At 47.8% G+C, this 24,504-nt stretch overlaps 2 protein-coding genes across 3 annotated transcripts in view; both read left to right on the top strand.

Moving 5' to 3' along the window:
- The window catches only part of Yipf1 (Yip1 domain family member 1), a 30,228-nt gene extending 23,084 nt beyond the window's left edge, over positions 1-7,144 (top strand). For both annotated transcript variants that reach the window (XM_055628953.1, XM_055628954.1), the window contains exon 10: positions 6,905-7,144. The gene's annotated coding sequence lies outside the window, so the exon portion shown is untranslated. The remainder of the gene's footprint in view (positions 1-6,904) is intronic.
- A 7,917-nt stretch (positions 7,145-15,061) lies between these two features.
- Positions 15,062-24,504, top strand: part of Ndc1 (NDC1 transmembrane nucleoporin) — a 48,720-nt gene continuing 39,277 nt past the window's right edge. The window contains exons 1-5 of the mRNA XM_055629074.1: positions 15,062-15,362; positions 16,179-16,299; positions 17,745-17,846; positions 20,439-20,613; positions 21,338-21,476. Of these exons, the coding sequence (XP_055485049.1) occupies positions 15,306-15,362; positions 16,179-16,299; positions 17,745-17,846; positions 20,439-20,613; positions 21,338-21,476 (594 nt within the window). The 5' untranslated portion in view covers positions 15,062-15,305. The remainder of the gene's footprint in view (positions 15,363-16,178; positions 16,300-17,744; positions 17,847-20,438; positions 20,614-21,337; positions 21,477-24,504) is intronic.

Genomic DNA, 24,504 nt, shown 5'->3' on the forward strand with positions numbered 1-24,504 from the left:
CTGTGAGGCTGGGGACAGCTCCTGGGCTTTCCTTTCTTCTCAAGGGTATGTAGTTTAGAATCAAAGGCCAGGGGAGCGTGGGCTTTCCTCCTCGCCTGTATGAATGAAGCTAAGGGCAAGAGAGCACAGTTCCCTGCTCACAGTCATCCGAGTTTGGTAGGAAACTAGCACACATCTGTTTAAACTTCCCAGGTCACTGTCTCATCAGCATCTCTGCCGGGGCTTTGCCCACCTGATTGCACGGATGAAGAGGGGGAAGATGTGTAGTGGATTGTGGTCACCTGCAGCTGAGAGGCAGAACTAGGACTTGAACCCAGGTCTCGGAGAGCCAGGTTCCAAGTTTGCCCATCCTCCCCAGTTTTTAGAGATGACGTTCTTTCTACTTCTGAAACCTGTGTGGGCCACCCTGCTGCCATTCAGAGTTTTTGTGAAGCCCTTCTATCTGGTTGAGAGAGCTGTAGTCAGAGTGCTTGCTTCTTGACTCTATGTATTGCTCACGGTCAAGTCTGAATCCCGTGTCAGTTACCTGTTGCTGTCTCCCCTGTTGCTGTGGAGTCTGGGCACAGCCTAGCTTTTTCCTCACTTCCGAGGCTGTGGCCATGAGCCACTGGAGCTGGGGCTCATCCAGAGGCCAGACTTGGGGAAGAACTTCTCCACTCCTAGGATCATTTGGCGGGGTTTAGTTCCTGGGGCTGATGAGAATGAGGGAGCCTTGCAGGCTGTTGGCTGGAGGCCACTGTTGGTTCCATGTCATGTAGGTATCATTGTATGATTGCATAATTCATCAAAGCCAGAAATGAACAAGGGTGACGTCAGCAAGAGTCTGTTAGCAAAATGGAAGTGACTGTCCCGCATAGCACAGACCTGAAAGTGAGTCTTTTCCTTGCTTCATTCTATTGGTTAGAAGCAAGTTAACAGGCCTAGCCCACACTGAAGGGGGAAGAGAATTATACAAGGCTACGAGACAGCAGCATTGAGGCCATTTTCCATTCTTCACCCAGTACAAACCAGTGATGTGTGACTTCTGTATTTGCATATGCTATTGTCAGTCTCTATGGCAACTGTTGAAACTTACGTTTTTAAGGAAATGTAAACAGAAGTTCTAGTTCTTTTTTTTCTTTTTCACTTCTTCAATGAGTTTGTGTGGGGCCTCCTACCTTAAGCATGAGCCTTCATCATGGCTTAATCATCACCCACTCAGGTAATCATGAGGGAACCTTGAAAGCTGTTGGCTGGGCGCCACCGTCGGTCCCTTGTCATGTAGGTATCATCGTATGATTGCATACTTCATCAAAGCCAGAATGGACAGGGGTCAGTACAACCCTTCTGATGTGGCTGTAGAAGACCTTGGCAGGGCAGGCTCCTTCCTTAGGCCAAAGTTCTCATGGATAGGGCAGAGTTTTTCCTGCCTCGGCCTCTGTAGTGCCAGGCCCAGGGCCTGGCTGTCCCGAGCAGCACAGGTGAGCAGTGCATGTTGGGAGGGTGAGCTGAGGGCATAGATGGTGGTTTCTACCCTGAGCTGAGGCCTTCTCTGCCGCTCACACATTTGCCAAGGCGGTTCTATGGGACCTCGAAAGCTAGAGCTGGTCATTGCCTCAAGGAGCCTTGGTGATCCACCTAACAGGTCATGCTACGTGCTGTGAGAAAGCAGTTCCTCAGGCAGGCTGAAACCTGAGCCATGCAAGGCACAGGAGGGAGTGACTTGGGCTTCACAAGAGGGTCTCCTTCGAATTGGGATCTGAAGGTGAGTACAAGCAGCTCACCACTCACATCTGAAAGAGTTGTCCCCTTCTTGTGGCCTGTGGAAGGGGACAGTCTAGGCTGTTCAGCCGGACACGGCGATGCCACAGTGGCAAGTATCTCTGAGAACCAGGATCTCTGAGTCCAGCTGCAGAGGGACAGAGAGAACACAGGCAGCCATCACCTGTCTCCCTGGCCTAGATTACCGGACATCAAGCTCATGAGGGTTCTGTTGACTGACCCCTGAGCGGAGGAGACTTAGGCCCTTTCTTGCATTTTGCTACAAAGGAGTTGCATGCACCCTCCAGAGAGTTGCTGCAGGGTCCGGGAAGAGATTTCCTGGTCTGCACAGATCTGGCACCTCTGGGCTGTGCACAGAGCTGTGAGCGGGGGTAGCTCCATTTAGGTGTCAAGTCTCCAAATGAGATCATGATGAATGGCTTGTTTGCTGCCTCTCTGGCAGAGCATCCATCGCGTTGCCAATAAGAGAGCCTGCTCAGAGGCCTGGGCACTATGGATTTATGAGCCGCCGATGCCTTCCTCTGTCAGCTCTGGGCTCCTGGCTTTCACTGAAGAAAAATGACTTTGAGTCTCAACAGTAGCCTTCCCTGAATAAACCCGTGGATGGGAACGGCTCAGCCTGGAATGGGTTCTTGTGAGAACACTGGCCTCTCCTCTCCGGGGAGCGCTGGACTCCTGTGGAGTCTCTAGTTACTGGTGAGAGGAAGCTGCCCTCGAACACATGACTGCAGCAGGTCACAGAGGATCTGTGTCCATCCTGGCCTTACCTCCTGGGCGTCAGTGCTGCTTCTCCAGTGTCAAGACCCCGGTAATGCCCAGAAATTCCTCGGGAATTCCTCGGTCTGCGCTGGCTTGTAGGATCATATGAAAGATCACCTCCAGGCAGAGGCACCTTCTCACGGGCAGCCAGTAGGCGTGCACAGAGGAGAGCAGGCAGCAACCGGTCATCTACAGTGTGACGAGGGCTTTAACGACAGGTGAACAAACGGTTTCTGGAGAGGTCTGTGTAGCGAAAATCCTCCTGACTGGACATGTGGGTTCACGAGCTGTGCCCCTTTCTCTTGCTCATACCATGAGCTCTTCTTTCTTTACTTTTTGAACACGAATACATTATGTATAATGTATTTCTTTGTGTGTGTGTGTGTGAGAGAGAGAGAGAGAGAGAGAGAGAGAGAGAGAGAGATTGCACATGTATAGGAAGCCAGAGGACCTCCCAAGGGAGTTGCTTCTCCTTTTTCTACCCTATGGGCTCTGGGGATCTAACTGATAAAGACAAGTTCCTTTATCTTGGACATCTGGCTCATGCTCTGAAACTCTTCCCAGTGCCTGGGCTGTTGCCGTCTCGTTTTCTTCCTCTTTCCCTTTCTTTGAGGTAGAATGGAGGACCTGAGATGCTAACCAGATCAGCAAAATACTGTCCTTTTTAACAGTAGAAAGGTTTGCCTGCAGCTTGGGCAGGTAGTTGTGGACCTCCGAGCACGACACAACAGTTACTGTCAGAACAGTCCCGATATCTGCCTCCCAAGGCCTTTAGGACTGGCCGACAGTCCCTTGTGGAGAGGAGCTGGGCCTTGCAAGGCGCCGCCCACTCTAATATCCAAACAGCATTGCTGCCTGCATGCTGCCACGTTTCTGTAAGCGACCCAGGGTCAACCTCACGGTTGACCAACCAAACCAGAACTGGGTGGAAACACTTGTTTTCATTTGTCTGTTGTTGTCGTTTGTTTGCTTTTGTTTTTGGAGACAGGGTTTTCCTGTGTAGCCCCCGATGTCCTGGAACTCACCCTGCCGACCAGGCTGACTTCAAACTCAAGAACCGCCTGCCTCTGCCTCCCAAGTGCAACTCTTTTTTAAAACGGGAGGGGGCAGCTTGCAGTAGAAAGTCAAAGCTGATTTCATAATAGAAGAACTACTGTGTAGAAGCCCTTTTAACTTATAAAATAAGCCCTCTCGGGCCAGCAAGGTGGATCTGAGGATAAAGGAACTTGTTGTCTTTTGAAAATATGTCCCATCACTGCCTGAATCTTTTTATTTTTTTAAGATTTACTTTTATGGTGCTAGAAAGCTAGTTTAGCAGTTAAGAGCACTGGTTTCTACTTTCTGATTTCATATCGCACACACACACACCCTGGACAGACCAAAGCCCTTCCAGGTTAACGGGACATGGCCGTGGAGACCTCTGATGGGAATACCGCACGCCAGGCAGTGCTAGCATGGGTCACACGCAGTGCTGGGCCATGGCAAGGTACAGGGCTCACCCGTGCTGCGCTGAGGCTACCCAAGGTGAGGAGCCAGAAGTAGCCAGGAGTCAAGCCTCAGGCTAAAAAGCAGAGGACGTCTGAGAGAGGAGGAAATGCTGGCTGATGGTGATGTCACAGGCCAAGCTTGGCACAGAGAGGCGGTGCCATTGTACCTCCTATCTCTGCCCAAGTGCTGGACCCCCTGGAATGTTCCCTACAGACTACCCGTTAAAAGTTGGCAGGAGGAGAAGGTAATGCCCTGGGTTGAAATTCTAACCCATTAATTTGGAACAAAACAGAAAATACTTAGGAAATAGACTCCGTGCTGTGTGCCAGCTTCTCCCTGCCTTTTATTAGCGTTTCAGAACGCTGAGCTGCTGTTTCCTGGAAGGTCAGTCAGGTTGTTGCTCCAGCGGGTGCTAGCTTTTACCCAGTGAGCACTTGTCACGGGGACCTCGCGGCCATCAGCTGCCCTGAGCACATAGCGCCTGCCATCTGCCACGGCCTCTTGATCGTGCCCTGGTCCAGTGCAGACAACTGAACAAGACCCTGCCCTGGGAAGCCCTCCAGGGAGATCCTGGCTCTTCATCTGAGAAGGCGGCCGGGTGTTTAGAACACTTCCTGCCACGTGCCTTCCTCTCCTGGGGTGCAGTCTCTAGCCCTTCTTTCCAAGCTCCCATCTCTTGCAGGTCCCCAGTGAGGTGCCTCAACTTCGCTGCATCCTAAGCTAAAGAGGTTCTCCAGTATGCTAGGTGCCCAGCGTGCTTCCTGCTGTGGCAAATGACATCGCCACTCACACTGGCCTCTCCTTATTGTGCCCTCTCACAGTCATTCACGGTTGTGGTTAATTAATTAATGCAATGTGAGTTTGTCCTGCTCCTCCATCTGCTAGGCTAGCTCTCCTGAGAGTTGAGACCGTATATATCTTATCTACCACTACGCCCGTGCTCTGGCACAGGACCCAGCACAGGAATCTTCAACGAGATTAAGAAATCCATCCACAGAAGCCAGGCATGGTGGCACACACTTTTAATCCCAGCACTCAGGAGACAGAGGCAGGCAGATCTCTGTGAGTTCGAAGCCTGCTCCACAGGATGAGTTTCAGGACAGCCAGGGCTGCACAGAGAAACCCCGTCTCGCGGTGGGGTGGGGAGAGGCACGACCAGCAACAACAAAATCAGACAGAACAAAAATCCATACCATAGGCCTGGGGTTCCCTCTCCAGTGTCAGCAAAGCAAAACAAAAATTAACCACCTCATCACCAGGCTTGCTGGAGCAGGCTGTGATCCCAGGTGGTGGAGTAGGAGGGATACAAGTTCAAAGACAGCCTGGGCAACTTTGTGAGAAACTGAGCGCTTGTCTTTCCTGGCGTCCTGACTGAGGCTGCAATATAGCCAGCCACCTCTTCTTTCTGCCACTGTGCCTTCCCTGCCATGATGGACTGTATGCCCCGGAACTGAAAGTCAACATAAACCATGCCTCCCTTAGGTACATCTGTTACAGCAGCTATACAGATAACTACAACAGCCAGCCAGGCTGCAGCCTAACAGCAGTGTCCACCCCCCCCCCCCCCGCCTCACCCTCCTCACCTTATCACAGGGCAAGCGCAATCCCAGTCTATCTCACACATACCCACTTTTGAAAAGCCAGACTCCCTGGTTAGCCATGATCTGCCTCAAGCTTTGTATCCTTCCTCATGCCCTTGCGTTTAACCTCTTGTTCTAAGTACCACAGCTTTCCAGGCTGGTTACGTTATATGTCTCTATTCCTAGAGAGACATGAGTAAATGCCCACTCACTCTAGACAGGGCACCAACGACAGATCCAAGTTACGACACCGCCAAAGTGTAGCTTGGTGAACTGCCGTGTTTGTTGGGTTTGCTTATAGAAGTGTGGGTGAGGGGTTTCTTCCAGGAACAGAAAAGATGCAGACACAGCTGCATCACCAAAACCATTATCAAAAATCCCTCCCCAGAGTAGGTATTAGCTGAAAACGGCCGGACACCTGAAGCTCACGTACAACATGGTAGACAGCAAGCTCGAAAGTGTCTCTCCAAGGCAGCTTAGCTGGTCTGAGGGCTTTTCTACACAGTCCCAAGTCCTTATATAAACTTGGAAGGGAGGGGCTAGTGAGTCTGGTCAGTTTCAGGAATTTCCTGACACTTTTGAGTTGTTGACTTGTATCTTCATGGGGCTTCCCTGCGGGATGGAGTGTTTCATTCTCTGTTTAGACCATCCCCAGCCTAAGGAGCTTCCCTCCAACAAGTTCCCAGATATTCTTCTTTGTGTCTGTGTGTGTGTGTATGTTCACATGTATGTGTGTGTGTCGGGGGGGAGTGTATACACATGCGTATACATTCAGAGGCCAGGGGCCGAAATCAGGTGTCTTGTGTCATTTTTCTCTATTTACTGAGGCCAGGTGTGGGAGCTCACTGATTGGGCTCGTTCACCTCGCCAGCTTGCCCTGGGGATCCCGTCCCTTCCTGCTGAGCTCCGGGATTACAGACTGGGCTACCACATCCACGTGGCTTTTCCGTAGGCTCCGGAGAGCTGAACTCCAGTCCTCACAGCTGTGCAGCGGGTGTTTCACCCCTGGGCCGTCTCCCTGGCGATGGCCACAGATCTCATACAGTGGGGCCACAAGGAAGTGGGTGGAAGAGGAGTGAAGAGATCTTTGGGGTTCCAGGTCAGAGAAGGTCAGCTGGGTTTCCAGGAAAGTAGAGGAAGCGCTTAGGCATTGCCATATCCTTCCAGCCGCCATCTCTTCACTGAGCACAGAACTAGGGGTGTAAGTCAGGATCTGTGGGTTTGGGGGTGGCGGCCTCTGGTACTGAAGCTGAAGAGCCTTTCTGCCGCTTAGTTCCGGCGATCTTTATCTCGAACCTCGCCTTTTGTTTTTTCAGCCTCTCACTTCACTTCTGCGGGTGCGTGGCTCTTCTGGACACAGCATCCACCACCCTGAAAAGCAGGATGGCCCACGTCAGCAGGGGACTGATTGTCGTCACCATGAAGCCTCGTCACCTGCTTAGCAAGACTTAAGTGTTGGCCTGGGGGTGTCGGTCACATGAAGAAACACTTGCTTAGCGTATGTGAGTCCCTAAAAGTCCATCCCTGAAAATAAAAAAAAGTGACGTTCGGTGTGAGACTTTTCAGCTCTTCTTTCCTAGGCAATGATTGTCACTGTGGCTAAAACTGGGAGTGAAAGGTGAGGGTGGGGCAGGCAAGGGGAGGGCTTAGGTGAGGAGCACTTATTCAAGGAGTTGTGGGCTAGCCTGGGCAACATGGGAAGACCTGGACACCCAGTCCCTTCTCACACCTCACACCCGGGGAAATCGTCATAGAAGTCAACATTTAGACACAATCTAGTGAGATGAGTGGATTTTCGTTTTGCCGTATATTTTTGAGAAAGCACCTTGCTGTGTAGCCCAGGCTAGCCTTAAATCTGTGATCTTCGTGCCTCAGCCTTCCAGGTACGGTGGTTACTGGTGAGTGTCACACGTGCCCAGTTGAAAGCAGGGGGTCTGACAGTAGAATCTGGCTTAAGCAGTGTCATAAAAGGGATTTGATAGAGTCCCCCACAGGTGGAGTTGTAACAACAAAAAACGTCGTGTTTGGGGACTGGGAGGGGCCCCCAAGCTTGTAAGTCTCAGGTTCTTTAAAGCTGGGAGTGGTAGCGCACACCTTTAGTCCTGGCACTTGGGAGGCAGAGGCAGGCGGCTCTCTGTGAGTTTGAGGCCAGCCTGGTCTACAAAGGGAGTCCGGACAGTCAAGGCTACATAGAGAAACCCTGCCTGGGGTAAAAAAACAACAAAACAAAACACAACAACAAAAACAAAAAAAAGTTTTGAATCTTCTGTACGTCTTGGGTGCATGTGTGTCTGTACACCATGTGTGCCTGGTGCCTTCAGAGGTCAGAAGAGGGTATCAGAGCCCCTGGAACTGGAGTTACAAAACAGTTGTGAGCCGCCATGTGGACTCTGGGAATTGAACCCAGGTTCTCTGGAAGAGCAGTCCGGGCTCTTAACTATCAGGCATCTCTCCAGCCCCCAGTTTCAGCTCCGTAGACCCCTGTCCTAGTTCAGCGCCCAAGAACAGGATGCAAGCTGAACACACGCTAGTGTCCGGTTCTTCCAGGGGCCCTGGTTGGAGACCCATGAGGACAGGGTAGCTAAAGATGAAGCCCGAGAGCCAGACAGAAGCATCTAGCACGACGCCTGGCCCTGCTCCTTGCTTAGTGAGGGCTGCTGGATTAAATGAACAAGGTGATGCATGAAACGAGTTCTTCCGGGAACTCCGGAAGCTTTGACCTGGACCAGCAGGTTGTTCTTCCGTGACGGGTTCCTGAGAGGGAGGACTAGGGAATCAAGGCAGTGAAAGAGATAGGAAAGTTTGGGATCCAGAGTTCTTGCATAAGCTATGTGTTATGCAAAGCAAGTTTAGTATACCGTTTGCAAGGTGGGGGAGGGGCAGGGCAGAGTCTGCAGAAAGCTGTCACAGGGAGATGAAGTCAGCGGGTAGCTAGCCAAGCCACATTTCACCACAGATGGAGCATAACTCTAGTCTCTTCAGGGGAGATAGCCAGGTTCCCAGGCAAAATCTTATTTCTTTCAAGGCCCTGCCCCCAGTCCCAGACTACAGTTTGCCGAATGTGTCTCTGGGCAAGGATGCTGGTCTTGTTCTGTCTGTCCTTTCATCTAGGGGCTCTGAGAAAAGCTTTAGAATCAGCCTGGATCCAAACAGACTGTCGTGAATTTGTTAGCATTGTTTTAGAGGGCGCTGTATCATTTTAGAGCATCCTCCGATTTCAGAGTACCTACCTAAAACACCAGTGCTGTATTTCTTGTTCATGTTCGTCATGAGCTGGTGAGAAGCTGGTTTGTTCTATCACCTTCTGGGCAGGGGGACTACTGGTTCTAAAGTCTTGCTGCTGGTCACTGTGCCAGAGGAAAAGATCTCTGGGGCATCTCACAGTGGTGATGAAATCTGCCAGCTATAAACAACACGTGGCACTTGAGCTCACAAGAACTCAAGCTGATCCATTATGTGAATGGTGGATGACCGGGCTCAGGGCTCAGGGCTCAGTTTCAGTACACTGCTGTCCTGTTTACAGCTGAGGGAACACACTGAGGCTGAGGCCTTGTTCAAGCTACCCTGCTTTTTATGCAGCTCTGGGATTTTCCCCTGCATTTGCTTCATTCTGAAACCTTTACCTATGGCCTTGTACACTCTTGAGGGTCCAGACTGAATTGGCGCAGCCTCTTCCTCATGTTCCTGTAGATGAGATGCCGCTGGGTGTGCCCTTCACCTGTGGTTCTCATGTGGCTCATCTGGGTCATAGGCAAAACCTTCCTTTGTAGAAAACCTATGCAGTGTTGAAAGGTGTGAAAAATCTACGTGTGCGGCCTGGATGACATGCTGTGCTTGTTTTATCTGGGGTTTCCCTGTGGTTTTCCTCTCTTCCTTGGTTTTCAGCATGAGTTCTGGCCCCCATGAAGCAGACAACAGAGAGCCCTGCCACCTAGCCACAAGGAGTACAACAACCTGGCTTGTGGAGGAGCCTAAACTTGCCTATCAATGGACTGAACTGTTTGGATTTCTTGCCGAGGCCGGGGATTGGGTCTTTGGAACAATGGCTTGCTCTCACCCTGAAACATGGGCTCCCTATACCACAACCACATAGGGAAATATCACCCTTGTGCTTCAAATTCCTTTTCTTGCTCAACTTTACTAAATGTGCAAGAGATGCTGGATAGCCAAGGAGCTTTCTTTCAAAGTGAAATCTCTTATTTTCCTATTGCAGAGGCTAATTTTATTCTGTTAAGAGCTTGTAGCCTAGCCTGGGCTAGAGAGATGGTTCAGCAGTTAACAGAACCAACTGCTCTTCCAGAGGATCCAGGACCCACATGACAGCTCACAACTGACTGTAACTCCAGTTCTAGGGGGTCCGACACCCTTATTCAGAAATATTTGCAGGCAAAACACCAATGCACATAAAAAATAGGTAGGTAGGTTCGTAGGTGGATGGATGGATAGATAGATAGATAGATAGATAGATAGATAGATAGATAGATAGATAGATAGATAGATAGATAGATGGAGGATGCTAGTTGCCTTCTCTCTGGGAAGGACTGAGTCTGAAGTTAAGCAGAGGTCAGCAGAATGAAGGGTTATCTGCTACCCTGTTATAAGCCTTTATATTTTACAAGTTATAAAATACAAAAATCTATTCAATTGAAGAATTTGAAATGAATGATTTGGGACATTTTTAATACTTTAAAATTATTAGAAATAGTTAATATTAGAGAAAAGTCCCACATTTGTGTGTGTCCTTGGGTGGCTTATAAGGAGGGTCCAGGATTTTCAGGAGCTTCCGTTATTCAGAGGCTAGCTCTTCTTTGCCTAACTTCTCTTTTAGTTCACTTTTATTTGTTTTTATTATATTCTTCTGTTAGTCACTTAGAATATTCATTTTTATGTAGATGAGTGTGTCCCCCCCCCCCCCCCGCAAGTGTATCTGTGCCTTGTGTGTACAGTGCCCTTGGAGGCCAGAAGAGGGCGATAGATCCTCTGGCATTACAGTCAGTTATGGACCACCTGGGGATCAAACCCTGGTCCTCTGGAAGAGCATCTCTAAATCACTGAGCTATGTCTCTGGCCTTGCTTAGTCATTTTGTCTTCTGTTTATTTTTTCCACTAGTCACATTTTTGGTTGTCAGCCCAGCCTTTAATGGCTGAGCCATCTCTCCAAGCCTTCTATTAGTTACTTTTTGAAAACCTGTTTTGTTTCTTTATACCTTTATAACTAAAAATCCTTTTGCTACTGTGTTTTTTTTTTTAGCTCTTGAGTTCCTTCTAGTTCAACTTCCATTTATGATTTTTTTTATCTTATTTGATTTCTTCTCTAAGTTCTATCACGTAATTGTTAAGTTGTAACACTTACTAGTATGATTCATTCACATCACACACTTTAGTTACTTTTACCCTAGGGAGCCGGTTATAGTTTCATGTCTCTTGTACACAGTTTTTGAATTGCTGCTTCTCTGAAGGGACACTTCCCTCTGTTTTGTTTTTCACAGGCAGGAAAAGAGAAAGGGTCTTAGCAGCTCGGGAGTGGCCGAGGAGTTAGTTACCGTACCAGAGAACTTCTGAGCAAAGCCTCACTCAGTACAACATCTGGCAAGATGGTTTCGTCATTGGCAAAGGAACTGGGGCTCAGGTGCGACTGTGGATGGTTGTGGGCGACTGTGGATGGTTGTGGGTGCCTGTGCTACCTTCAGCTACTTCAGGGACTAACTCAGTTCCCGACAGTGACAAGCTGGGAGCATCTCCCTCAGACCCTCAGGCCCTGAATATGGTCTCACTGGGTGTGTGCAGGGGAAGTTGTGGCCTCTATTTGAGCAGTAACTCTCCCACTCTCGCCTACAATCTGTGCGCTTTCGGTTTTCCACATCATGTATTTCTTTGAATTAAATATCAAAAGTTGTTCCAGATGGACATATTCTGATACACTTAATATCTTTCGCTCTAGTCATTATCCTGTCCATTGACTAAGGCATACTTGGACTTTTACTACTATGACAAGCACTTTGGAAACAATAAGCAGCAAGAGCAAGTCCCCGCTTTTGTGAGGACTGGGAACCAGTGGGAAGCCAGAGAAAAGGAATAAATGAATACTAACAAAAGATGACTTAAGAATGTGATAGACAAAGCTGGGCGGGTGTGGTGGCACATGCCTTTCATCTCAGCCCTCAGGAGGATCTCAGTGAGTTTGAGGCTAGCTTGGTCTACCAAGCGAGTCCAGGACAGCCAGGGCTACACAGAGAAACCCTGTCTCGAAAAACAAAAACAAAAAAGGCAAAGACCAAGTACCGACTGACTCATTTAGCTAGATCCCTGAGAAGTTGCCAGGCAACTTGGTTATAACATTGGTGGGTTACAGCATTGGCCAGAATCACGGGAGGCTGGGTAGAGGCTCTGTGTAGCAACCTCTTCTGTTTGGGATTCTACACTTGAAAACTGTGAGAGGGTACTGGAGTGGGCACCCGTAGTACCACGGAGACCAGCCTCTGCTTTCCTGGACCCCCAGGTGTGTGCATGGAAACTTATTTAGACTGATTTAAATTTATGTACTCGTAGAGCTATTTATCGACCACCCCTGCAATCGATCCTTGACCCCTACACCACCATACCCAGATTAGTGAGTCAGTCTAGAGGCAGAGACCTCAGAGTTTCAAATTTGAAGTCACTACTGGTTCTATCACAGGCAGTCTGATCCACGGATGGGGTAATCCATGGATGGATTCATAATTTAATGGCAGTGCAGGAAGTCAGTGGAAGTTACGAGGAGAGCTGGTTAAGGAAAGCAGGGCTCTGAAGGTATTCACTGAGGTGTGTCTTGTTCCTACCCCATCTTTCTGCTTCCCAGCCTCCTGGAAGTGAGCAGTTTTCTTCCCACATGCCTCCCAACCCCCGCCACGCTCTATTTCACCAAGCCAGAAAGCATGGAGTCAGCTGACCTTGGACCAAGGCTTCCGAAACCAGGCATCAAAACGAACGCTCTCTCCCTTAAATATTTTTCTGATTCATAGTAAACTGACTCCTTAGAAGTTTTTTTTTTTTTTTTTCCTTGACTGGAAGGAAGGGTTCTTCCTGGTGCAGACCTATTAACCAAATGCAGTCCCTTTTTTTTTTTTTTTTTTTTTGGTGTTTCAGGTGTGATTAGTATTAATGTAATTTTGAAAGTTGAATATGATACCTTAAGGAAGCCAAGAACCGATTGTTAGCAAAGAGTACTGAGCGTCTCGTGTTTACCTCAGTAGCCTGTGAGTTTCTTCGGCGTCAGCCGGACCCTGTGTCTACCTCTCTGCCTTTCTGGGGTATTGAGTGTTGGCATGGCATGCAACTGAGTGTGAAAAAGGGGTTAACGCTCACCTGGGGAGGCCTAAGGTCAGTTTTGTCAGCCTGGGGAGGCCTGAGGTCAGCCTGAGGTCAGGCTCCAGGCCCGCTTGCTTCACTGGCTCAGAGCAGGCTTGGTTCACTGGCCCAGAGGGCTCCCAATCTTCACCTTGCCAGCACAGGGGTTCTAAGTTCCCACCACCACGCTCAGCATTTCTGCCTGGGGTCCCGGCACTCAGTGTAGGCCCTGCTAACTGGGCTACCTCCTCGTCCGTGGGAAACTTCTTGTTGGAGACAGCTGCTTCACATATTCCAAACTAGTCTCAAACCCACTGGCTGAGGGTGACTTTGAACTTTATATCCTCCTGCCTCAATTTCTTGAGTGCCAGGATTATAGGCATGTGCCACTGTGCCACATTTTTTTTTTTGGGGAGGGGGAAGGGTGTGCTGTAGATCAAGCCTAGGGCTTGGTGAGCATAAGGAAAGCATTCTCTGCTCACTCAGCCTCACTCCAGTCTTCAATGCTTGTCTTTTTATAGCATGGTATTTACATCCTCACCCCATCAACAGGATGCTGGTTTTTTTTTTTTTTTGTTTTTTTGTTTTTGTTTTTTTTATTATTCTTATTTTATGCTTGAAGGCCTAGAGGCTCAAAGGGGATCAAAAGTGTAAGAGCTGAAGCGAAAGACAAAACACTCTTTTTGTAAATTTTTTTTATTAATTAAATTTACGTCTCGGTCACGGGTCCTTCCCTCCTCTCCTCCCAGTACCACCCTCCCTCCTAAAACTTCCCTTCCCCTATTCCCTCAGAATCGGGGAGCCCCTCCCCCACCCAGAGACCCCAGCTCACCTATTCACATGAGGACTGAGTTTGTCTTCCTCCCTTGTGGCCCACATGAAGCCTAAGATGCCCATCGGGGATTTGTAGGTCAAGGACCGAGGTCCAGACCATGCATTGTCCTTGGTTGGTGCTTCAGACTCCATAGGCCCCTCTGGGCCCTGGTTGATGGGCTCTGATGGTCCTTGTTCCTGCTCTTTCACCATTACTTCTGTCTATTCTATTTCCCCTTCTGATTGAGATTTATGAGTCCTCCCTAGGGTCCCCCTTGTTACTTATCTTCGTGGGGTCTGTATTTGTAGTGTGTCTATCCTGTGCTATATGGCTAAAATCCACTTATAAGCGAGTACATACCATGTGTGTCTTTCCTGGTCTGGGTTACCTCACTTAGGATGAACTTTTCTAGTTCCATCCATTTGCCTGCAAATTTCATGATTTCTTTGTTTTTAATGCTGAGTAATATTCCGTTGTGTAAGTGTGCCACAGTTTCTTTATCCATTCTTTGGTTGTGAGACATTTAGGTTGGTTCCAGTTTCTGGCTATTTTTCAAATAAAGCCGCCATGAACATGGTTGAGCAAATGTCCTTGCTGAATGGTGGAGCATCTTTTGGGTGTATGCCCAGGAGTGGTATAGCTGGTATGGCTATTCCCAGTTTTCTGAGAAAGCGCCAGATTGATTTCCAAAGTGGTTATACAAGTTTGAACTCCCACCAGCAATGGAGGAGGGCTCCCCTTTTCCCACATCCTCGCTAGCATGAAAACACACCTTTTTTAAAGCAACAAAACACCCATTTATTAAAAAAAAGGGTTTTAGTGAAGTTACTGAGTATTAAGATGAGGCCTGTGATTTCACTTTTAGAAACATGGCATTCTGAAAAAAAAGAGCGGAAAAATCACATTTTCAGTTCTGACTGTATAACATCCTTCCTCTCGCATTTCCAGTGGCTATTTATTAAAAAAAGAAGAAGAAAGAAAGGAAGAAAAGAGGAAAGAAAGGAAAAGGAAAAGAAAGGAGGGGCTGGAGAGAGGGCTCAGCTCTTACGAGTACTGCCTGCTCTTCCAACAGGACCCAGGTTCAACTCCCAGTCCCCACATGGCAGCTCACAACTGTCTGTAACTTCAGTTCCAGGGACCTGACACCCCAGCATGCTTCACGTTACAGCTCCTGCACCGCAAGCCTGTATTTTGGAACTCCAAGTTCCAGAATGCAACGCTCCTCCTCCCCTTGGTTCGCAGAGGTCGTCGAGACTACAGTTCCCAGCATGCAGCACCACCGCCCTTTGCTTTTGACGCCCCGATGGACTCTGCTTCGGAAGGACTTTTTGGACTCCGGAGGACCGTTTTTAGAGTCACAGCCGTCCTGGGGGAATGTGGCTACGGGGCAGTTCTGGCCAGTTGAGGCTGTTCAGGCGAGGCTGGAGGGAGATGGTCTGGCGGCTGTGCAGGACCCTGCTCAGGCAGCGTTCCGGGCAGCCCCAGCGGGGTCCTCCCGGGCCCTCCCTGCCTTTGAACAGTGGTGGCGGGCGGGCACTTCGTCCCCTGCACGCTGGAGAGCGGGGGCCGCCATCCCCATGGCCACGGCTGCGAGCGGGCCCTGTGCCGGCCGGTCACGGAACATCCTTTGGCGTGTGAGTTAGCACGCTGCGGCGCTCGCTGCCTCTCTGGCTGGGCGGCCAGGCTCCGGCCGTGCGTGCGTGCGTGCGCGCTTGGCTGGAAGGGGCCTGTTTCGGGGCTGTTTTGGTTATAGCCCGGGGTGTTGGGTCCAGAGGTGTGGGGGTGTCCTTCGTGGAAGTTAAGTTTGGGCTGTTGAGCTGGAGTCCCAAGTGGAAGTTGGCCAGCGTGGGTGGGATGTAGCGCAAAATGTTAGCGCTTCTTCGAGCTGCTGCGTAACAAGTGGCTTGATTCCTTGGGTGCCCCGTGTTGAATGTGGTGTGGCCTTAGGAGACGCTGGGGTTGAGGAGGCGCTAACACGAGCATCTATTCCTGGTTTATTTAACACTGCTCCTGCGTCCAGTCTGTTTAGGCGCAAAGAGATTCTTTTTTCGGATACTGACTCTACCTGGATGTACTGTAATTTAGCCTAGGCTAAAAACATTTTGGCCTGTTACTACCTGTATCACCAATCACACTTAAGTCCTATAGCATTTGTTCCCTTTTTATTTTATCTTTTTTCTGTGTATGTGTTCACGTGTGTCAGACTGTCAGTGTGCACACACCCCCCGCCTTAAATTACACTTGACTCGGAAGCCAGTGCCAGTAGCATCCGTTTCCTGACAATAATACGGTTCAGTAGTGGTTTGGCAACCGTTGGGTCTGAATGGGCGTGGACATGATTTGGATACATTTAGAAATGGTTAGGGTTAGTGACCTATACGAAGAAGTGGATTTGCATGACTAAATTAGTGTAACTGGCTTCATGATTGAGGAGTTGTGTTTAATTTTAGGTTTTGGGTTGGAGGGTAGTTGCAAGCATCGTTTGGTCAGTGTCGCTTCTGCCCATCTGCACCACAGCCTTTATAACCTTCAGCAGCATCGATTTACTCCACCCTGTACAATGGCTGTCAGGTAAGTCTATACTGTCCATACTGACACATCACAACATTCACTTTGAGGTTAGGTCAAGGCACTCCCCGAATAGCACAAAATTCCCATTTTTATTATATAAAAGTAGCAAGTGTGTCGGATTATGTACGATGGCAGAGCAGAAAGATCATTAGGAGACTGTCTAAGTAGCCAGGTGTGGTAGTGTGTACCTGTTGGCCCAGTGTCACTTGGGAGACGGTCAGGTCGATCAGAGTTCAAGGCCAGTCTGGGACATAGAGTGAGACCTTAGATACATAGTAAGAAAGAAAAAGGTAGCACACAAATAAAGGTTTGCACTTTTGTGCAACCAGATGGGGACTCATAGCCGTCTAGAATGAGATCTGGTGCCTTCTTCTGGCATGCAGGCAGAATACTGTATAAATAATAAATCTTTAAAGGAGAAAATCCAAAAAAACCCACAAATTACTTTTGGAAAATTCTTTTCTCAACAATATCTTCCTTTATAAAAAAGTGTTAGTTATCAAGGAGCTAGAATTTTTTATTTTTTGGCCTTTGGAAATATTGCTGCTAAGCAGCGAGTCATGTCTTGTTGACATGTATCAGTCTTTGCTAAGTCACACAGGACTGGTGAAATTTACCGATAAGCCAGAGCAGAGATGGCAGATGCCTAATTTCGGAGGCTTAGGAAATGTGAGATTTTGGTCTCTGAATTCTACTTTGAAAAATAATTGTTTCCATTATTAAGTGAGTCTATTCCGCAAAGATGTCCCTTGTGTTTCTTTTGTTCATGTTTTTAGAGAATAACATGTACATAGTTTAAACTTGGAAGCATGTTGGTTGTTGAGTTAGCCTGAAATGTGAGTGTTTTAGTTCTCGCAGGAACATCATTGGTTTTTGTTATTTAGACCAGCCCTTTAGATGACTTATAAATTATGCTGTTTCCGTGTTGCTTTGACTTCAGGTATAGGCACTAACTGTACTTACCAGGTAGAGTTTAAAAATACTGTTTGTGTTTGGAAAGAAGCTTGGTATGTTACTGCGGTAGCCTTCACATGACGGCATGGTTGTGTGTGGTTGTGTTCTCTCTCTTACTAACACGTGTGCTATTTAAAGAAATTCTAACACCGTTTTCCAGTACCCACAACAAAATCTGAAGGGCTCAGTTCGGGTTTCTTGTGTTGACATCCTACTGGACCCGCCAGCTTGGGGAAAAAAACAAGTTGAAATTGTAGCTGCAGAATCTGCTGCGATGGCTCAGTGTTTGGGTTAGGGTGTTAACGGGGACCAGGGATGGATCCCAGCACTCAGAGCAAACCAGCTGCCGCACAGTCCTGTGCTGTGTCCTCGGGCACACATACGTCCACAGACACTGTACTTGTGTTTCTAACTCTTGTTGTATTGCAGTGCGCTGAACACAGCGCCTAAGACTACAGGGACAGCACTGATTCATTTCTCTTGTGTTTTAGAGTCTTTCAACGACTTATATAGTTCTCAAGTCATCTTTTACCTCCTGCTGCTGTCAGTGGTAGTTATAATAATAAGTATTTTCAATGTGGAGTTCTATACAGGTAAGTTTCCGAATTTTAAGCTTTTTGGAAGTTTGGGCATCGGGTGTGGTGGTACGCGCTTGTAATCCTAGCACTGAGGAGGGGTGAAGGAGGGTCACCATAAAGTCTTTGGCCATGTAGTGAGTTAGACAGCCCAGGTTAGATGGCAGACTGTCTCAAACAAAATGAAACAAAAATAATTCGTTTTACCCAGGGCAGAATGCCAAAAACATGTGCGTAGCCATGTTTTGTTACTCTTTCAGTTGTTACAATTCAAAATATTCTTACAATTATTCTGGTGTTTCTATTTTGAAGATACGTTTAGGCCTCTTAGGAGAGACATGATGTGGGTCTGCTTACAGGGTCTCCTTATATGGAGAGGACAGGGTTGGGGGTGCAGGGGCTGCGGGAGAAGGGCATGGCCACTGGGTGAGGCCAGCTGGGAGGTGGTCAGGAGAGTTCAGGGGCTGCTTGCCAGCAGTGTGGATGTACTCTTGTCTCAGAATTGTTCATTTAAAAAGGATTCAAATGGTAAATTTTATTTTATATTTTACCACAATGAAAAAATAAACATAATTTTTTTTAATAGTTGACAGCTAGTGTTAAAGCTGTGAGTTAGCAAATGAATTGTGAAATAATTCCGGATAGGGTAGGGGACCAAATCTGAGTTGACCTCAGATTTGTAATATTCTTGCCTTAGCCTCCTAGATACTGGGATTGCAAGCATATGTTATTGGCTTTGTGAGTGCACGCCCCAAAATAACAAAGTCTGTGGTTTTATAATATTTAATTAAGAAAAATGGCTTTACTTTGGGAGGATCCTGGATTCCAGAGCATTTTTCCCCTTGGTTTATTCGTTTTTTGCCTTTTCAGATTCCTGAGTTTGTCACATAAGTTTTTTCTGATTATTTATTTACTTACTCATTTATTTATGTTGCTGTAACATTTTTCCTTTTAGCTCTTTAGTATTAAAAAATTCTATATTAAAAAACAGTATGTAAAATTTTAAGTCTGACTGGATACTGGTAATATGTATCGTTTTTCTTTGCTTTCTGAGTGCTTTGTTGCCAGCCAGGTGTCTGTCTGTTTAAGCCCTGTTCAGACTCTTTGGCCTGTGGCCTGTTCATTCTCTCCTATGCTCCTGGGCCATATGTGTGCCAGGTGAGGGCGCTCAAGTTTGTATTATTTTTGCAACCAGATTTCTCTGTGTAGCCCTGGCTGTTTTAGAAGTCACTGTGCAGCAGGCTGGCTTCAAGCAGAGATCTGCCTGCCTCTGCCTCCCGAGGGCTGGGATTACAGGCGTGGGCAAGTGTTTTCAGGGCCTCGATGGCCACTTGGCTCATCAGAGTAAGCCTATGCGTGTGTTCGCCATGCATGGTGTGCTCCCAGCCTGCTCCTGAGGATCTGTGAGGTGTGCTTGTCCCCAGGGACGCAGGGCAGGTAGGAGCCAGTACAGAGGCACCTTTGGCTGAGCATGGCGGCTCCCCAGCGGCGCTGGCGGCTGGACCAGACTTTGAAGGAGGGGTTGTACTAAGCACAGAAGAGAAAGGATTTTCTAAAGAGAAACAAAACTTGGAAGAATGCTGAGTGACATGGCAGGGTTTGTCATATTAGGAAGTCAGTCACAGGGTTGGTTCTGGGGGCATTTTTGGTGGGGAAGATGAGGAGATAGCAGCTTCTTCCCTAAAATCCCAGGTATCTGAGCCCTTTCCCTTCACTCCTGGTTTTCACCCACACAGCCATCTTTCTTTTCTTTGGGTGTCTATGTCAGGGAGCCTGTCTGTTTTCTGACAGAAATACCCTTACTCCATTAACACAGTTCTTCCCCAGCTTACTTCCAGAGAGTTTTTTTGGATTGTTGGAGAGGTCCCAAAACTACCTATATAGGAGCTAGTATGGAAGCTCAGCGGGGTAAGGAGAACCAACTCTAACCTCCACACATACCTCCTGCAAATAAATGATACACTCTAATGAAGATACCTATTGAGAGTTGGGGGTGTAATAACAAGTATTTATTTTAATATTCCTTATTTGGTTTTTATCTCAGTGGCTTATTTTCATGGATGGATTGTAGTGAGTTTCAAATGTTGAATAAAGGCAGTTTGGAGCTATCCTCTAAATTATTTTATGGCACATAGAAAGATGTCAGAGTTGGCATTATATTAGCTTAGCTATCAGGGAATATCAATTTCAGTGGTTAGTATATGAGTGTACATCTCAATCAGGAGACAGAGGCAGGAGGATATTAGTTCGGATACATCCTCCACTGTATAATTTGTTTGAGACCAGCCTGGGCAACCTAAGACCTTGTCTGTAACACAAATAAAAAAAACAAAAACAAGAAAGATGAAAAGTTTTTGTTTCTTCTAGGCCCATCTCTAGATTCCCTAGCTTTTCTTGTATGTGTATCTCTTTTTTTTTTTTCTTTTCTTTCTCTTTTTTTTTTTTTTTTTTTTTTCTTATTTTTATCAAGAGTTTTAAAGTTAGAGTTGTTGGCTTAAGTTGTGGCTTTTACACTGATTGGGTGCTTGTTTGTGGTGAGAGGAAAGGTGTCGGCTCCTCTGGCTTCTGGCGCCATAGTCACGAAGCCCTGGTGCTGTGCTTTCTCTGCAGTTGTGCCCTCCATACCTGGCTCCCGACTGGCTCTGATAGGGCGGATCCTTCACCCCCAGCAGCTCATGCATTCACTCATACACTCCGCCATGGGAACGGCCGTGGCCTGGTGTGCGGCCGTCATCACCAAGGGCCAGTACGGTTTCCTTGTGGTTCCCTGTGCCGGATCTGAGAGGTAGAGTACATCTTTGTTTTTAAAGTTTTTGTTTTTCTATCTAGGAATCCTGTTTACTTAACCAAGTCAGAGGAGATGCTTTCCAGAGTCTCACACAAGTCCCTATTTCTGTGTATCTAGTGTTAGTGGTGTTTTAGGTTTGAGGAAGTAAGCACACTTTTAAAGACTTCTGAGTGGAAGGTGCAGTGTAGACACTTGGATTTCTGAGAGTGAGGCCTGGAGGCCTCTAAGCTGCTTGAGAATGACAATGGTAGGACATGGATGCAGGCAGATAGAGCAGGGAGCAGGAAACCAGGTCCACATGAGGGAGGTGTGGGCTCCCTGCTGTAGAGGCCAGTGCTGCTCAGATCTGGGGTCTGTCCAGGCGTCCAGATGCGCACTAGGAGAAACGCGAGCAGCCGAGGACTCCTGCACTTCCATTAGGTGCACACAGGTTATTTTTGTTCTTGTTCAGATGAAGTCACCTTGCTTTGGAAGCAGCATGACCATTGCACACATTCTTACCTCAGATTTCCAAGGCAACAGAGGAATAGTCAGAGCCTGTGCGTCAGGGGAAAATGCTTTGTTAACCTTTTGCTCCTGTTTACCTTAAGTGAGTCATTTTGTTAGAATTTGGGGCATTTCTTAAGTGACTAACATGGAATTTTGTCTTCTGGCAAATAGTCTTAAAAAAATGATAATGTGTTTTTACTTGTTGAATTAATAGCTTAACTTTTCCCCTCAGCTTAGACAGCCCAGTTGCCCAAACCTGCTTGAATGAGTATCATCTGTTTTTCCTACTGGCTGGAGCTTTCATGGGCTATAGCTACAGTCTTCTGTACTTCATTAACAACATGAATTATCTTCCCTTTCCCATTATACAGGTAAGATACAATTTGAGTATTTCCTGAGCTATCATTTGATAATGTCTGTACATATGGCCAACCTCCTCTGGCTACTTCAAGATTTGATCAGTAAAACCAAAATGGCTCTGTGGATAATGTCACCTGTCAGCCAAGCTCAGGTTCTGTGAAAGTGCAGGAGCGCAGCTGTCCCTAATCCCAGTGCGGCTGGGACCTCCCTAAGCTCTGAGGTCATCTGGCCTGGGGGTGTGGGGTGGACAGACCCTATCTTAAACACATTGGAACAGCCAAGGCCAGCACACTGGGCTGCCCTCCCCCTCCCCAGCACGCACTCCCATTCAGACTCACCCCTCTCATACACGCACATGCGCGTGCAGGTTCCTTAGCACTGAAATCTTCAAAGTTTGGTTAGGAAGAGGACATCTGTGTCTGTGAGACTTCAGTGTGTTTGGAGGGCTGTGGCCATGCTTTCCTGCAGCCACTCGGGAAGTCCCCCTCTTTCCTTTCCTGGCCTGGAGGGGAGAATGGCACATTCATGTCAGGGGCTTCGGGGTGCGTGCGCAAGTGATTGAAGAGCACGTCAGTTATTGTCTCAGGCCCTTTGCAGAACAAGCCGGAGGTGCGGAAGCAAAATTCTTTTCTCCTGGTTTGAGGGTTGCAGTAACGTGTGTGCTTGCTCACATGCCTGTGTTAAGGCCGGGGGTTGATGTCGACTCTTCCTCAGTTGCTTCTCACTTTAGCTTTTGAGACAAGGTCTCTCAGTTAATTTGGACTTCACTAACTTGGCAAAGCCAGCTGCCGGTGAGCTCCAGAATCGTGTGTATCTGGCTGGGGCTGGGGTGTAGGCACGTGCTGCCGTTTCTGTCTGTTTGCGTGGGTGGGCATCTGAACGCAGGCTCTCCTGCGTGGATGGCAAACCCTGGACTGAGCATCTTCCCAGCTCACTCACCACCATTTTCACGACTCCGACGGGAAGCAGATAGATGCACAAACCTGGCAATCTTCATTCAGTCTCTGAATCCCACAGTGGATCAGCTTCACGAGGTGCCCTCTAGCCTCCAGATGTGCATTTTGACACACATAGGCATGAAGCAGTCACGTGTGGTAATGCATGCCAGGGTTCTCCCTGCTTACCTTTCACATGCCCGTTGCATTGGAAGAACAGAACTGGTGAGAACACACCGAGGCGATCGTGTCGCTCAGATCGTCTGATCCTCACCTCCTTCAGTTATGCTAGTGTGGAAGAGCTTCCTGCTTAGGAACTCGTCACAGATGTGAAGAGGCTGTGAAAGCAGGATGCATTCACACTACTCGGAGAAAAGCTCCGCATAGGAATACCCTGTTGTCCGTGATCTTAAGTCCAGACACAACAGATCAAAACATGAGAAAAGAAGACAGTCCTGAACATCTTGCTGGGTCTCTGGGTGAGGTCAACCAGTGACACAGGAACTGTTCGTTAACAGGGCTGATAAGTGATTGCTTCTACCATATAATGCAAAAGTTTAGTTCTTATTTTTGTAATTTCTTTTGGTAAAATTTTAGATTATTGAATCTCAAAAGTTTATTCTAAGATTACAAATTTTCACTTTAGCTTTATAAAATTTTTTGTTGTTGTTTTATCAAGACAGGGTTTCTCTGTGTATCCTTGGCTGGTCTGGCCTTGAACTCACAGTTATCTGCCTGCCTCTGTAATCCTGAGTGCTAGGATTACAGCCATGTACCACCTGGCCTTATCTGTCTGTCCATCCATCCATCCATCTATCCATCTATCAATTTATCCATCTACCTACCTGTCTATTTTTGAGGCAGGGTCTTACTGCGTAGCTCAGGCTAGTCCTGAATTCTGAATCTTTCTGCCTCAGCTTCCAAGTTCTAGTTACAGGCATGTGCTACCATACCTAGCTCTAAAATTTTAACATTTGGCTAGAATTTATACTGGGACATGTCCTGTAGCGCCCAGTGTGTGGCCATCTGCTGGGCGGTGGGCAGGACAGTGGAGTCGGGGAGACTGGCTGATGCCGCTGGAGATGATAGATGCGTGCCCAGAGCAGTCAGGTCTGTGTCTTTGTTTTTATTGTGTGGTAAGTCTGCCTCCCTGTAGGACTGGGGGCAGGAGCACCCTTTGGCTTAGGCTTTTCAGGGGTCTAGGAGCATTGCTCACGCCCACTATGCGGTCTTGTTTTGTACATGTTAAGCTGGTGAATAAAGCAGGGGGAGTTGATGGGAAACAGCTGACGTGAGAAGACAAGCCCATTCCTTCTCACTGAAGAGTGATGGGCTACTTGTAGTCATTTACTTATTTACGTGCCATTATTTCATTTTCTGCCCTTGTTTTTGAGACAGGGTCTTACTATGTAGCTTGGCTATCCCGGAACTCACTATATATACCACGCTGGCCTTGAACTCATGGAGATCCGCCTACCTCTGCCTCCCAAGTGCTGGGATTAAAGGTATGTGCGGCCATGCCTGGCCTGTTGACTCATTTTTGAGATGGGATCGCATTATGTACGCATGACCAGTGCTAGCTATGTAGGCCAGGCTGAACTTGTGGACATCTTCCTACCTCTAATTCCTGAGTGCTGAGGTTCAGGTATGTATTACTACCTCCTTGGCATAGCCACTTTAACTTCATAGTTAAACTCACTAGAAAAGAGACTTAACAGTTGTGTGCACACACGCACATTTTATGCCATAAGTATGTATGGAGTCAGGACAACTGTGGGAGTCAGTTCCTTCCTTCCACTGTGTGGGTTCCAGGGCTTGTCAGATTGTAGGGTGTCAGATTTGGCAACAAGCCTCTACCTGCTAAGCCACCTCACCAGTCTCCCTGTCTTGTGTTTTTTCACACAAGAGAACTAACCATTAGTATCATCATTGTTGTCATTATTTTAAGTGCAGGCTGTCAGCTTCCCAAGAATGTGGTGGCATGTTTGTTGGCAAATACTCAAATATTGCCATAAACTGAGAGTCCCTGTGACCTCCCCGGTCAGTCTTAGTCTTTGTCCCAGGGGAACCACCGCTCCCAGCTTATATGTTCCCAGACTTTTTA

This window comes from Psammomys obesus, unplaced genomic scaffold (assembly GCF_907164565.1).
Source record: "Psammomys obesus unplaced genomic scaffold, mPsaObe1.curated_primary_1811, whole genome shotgun sequence".
In the NCBI taxonomy this organism is placed as follows: Eukaryota; Metazoa; Chordata; class Mammalia; order Rodentia; family Muridae; genus Psammomys; species Psammomys obesus.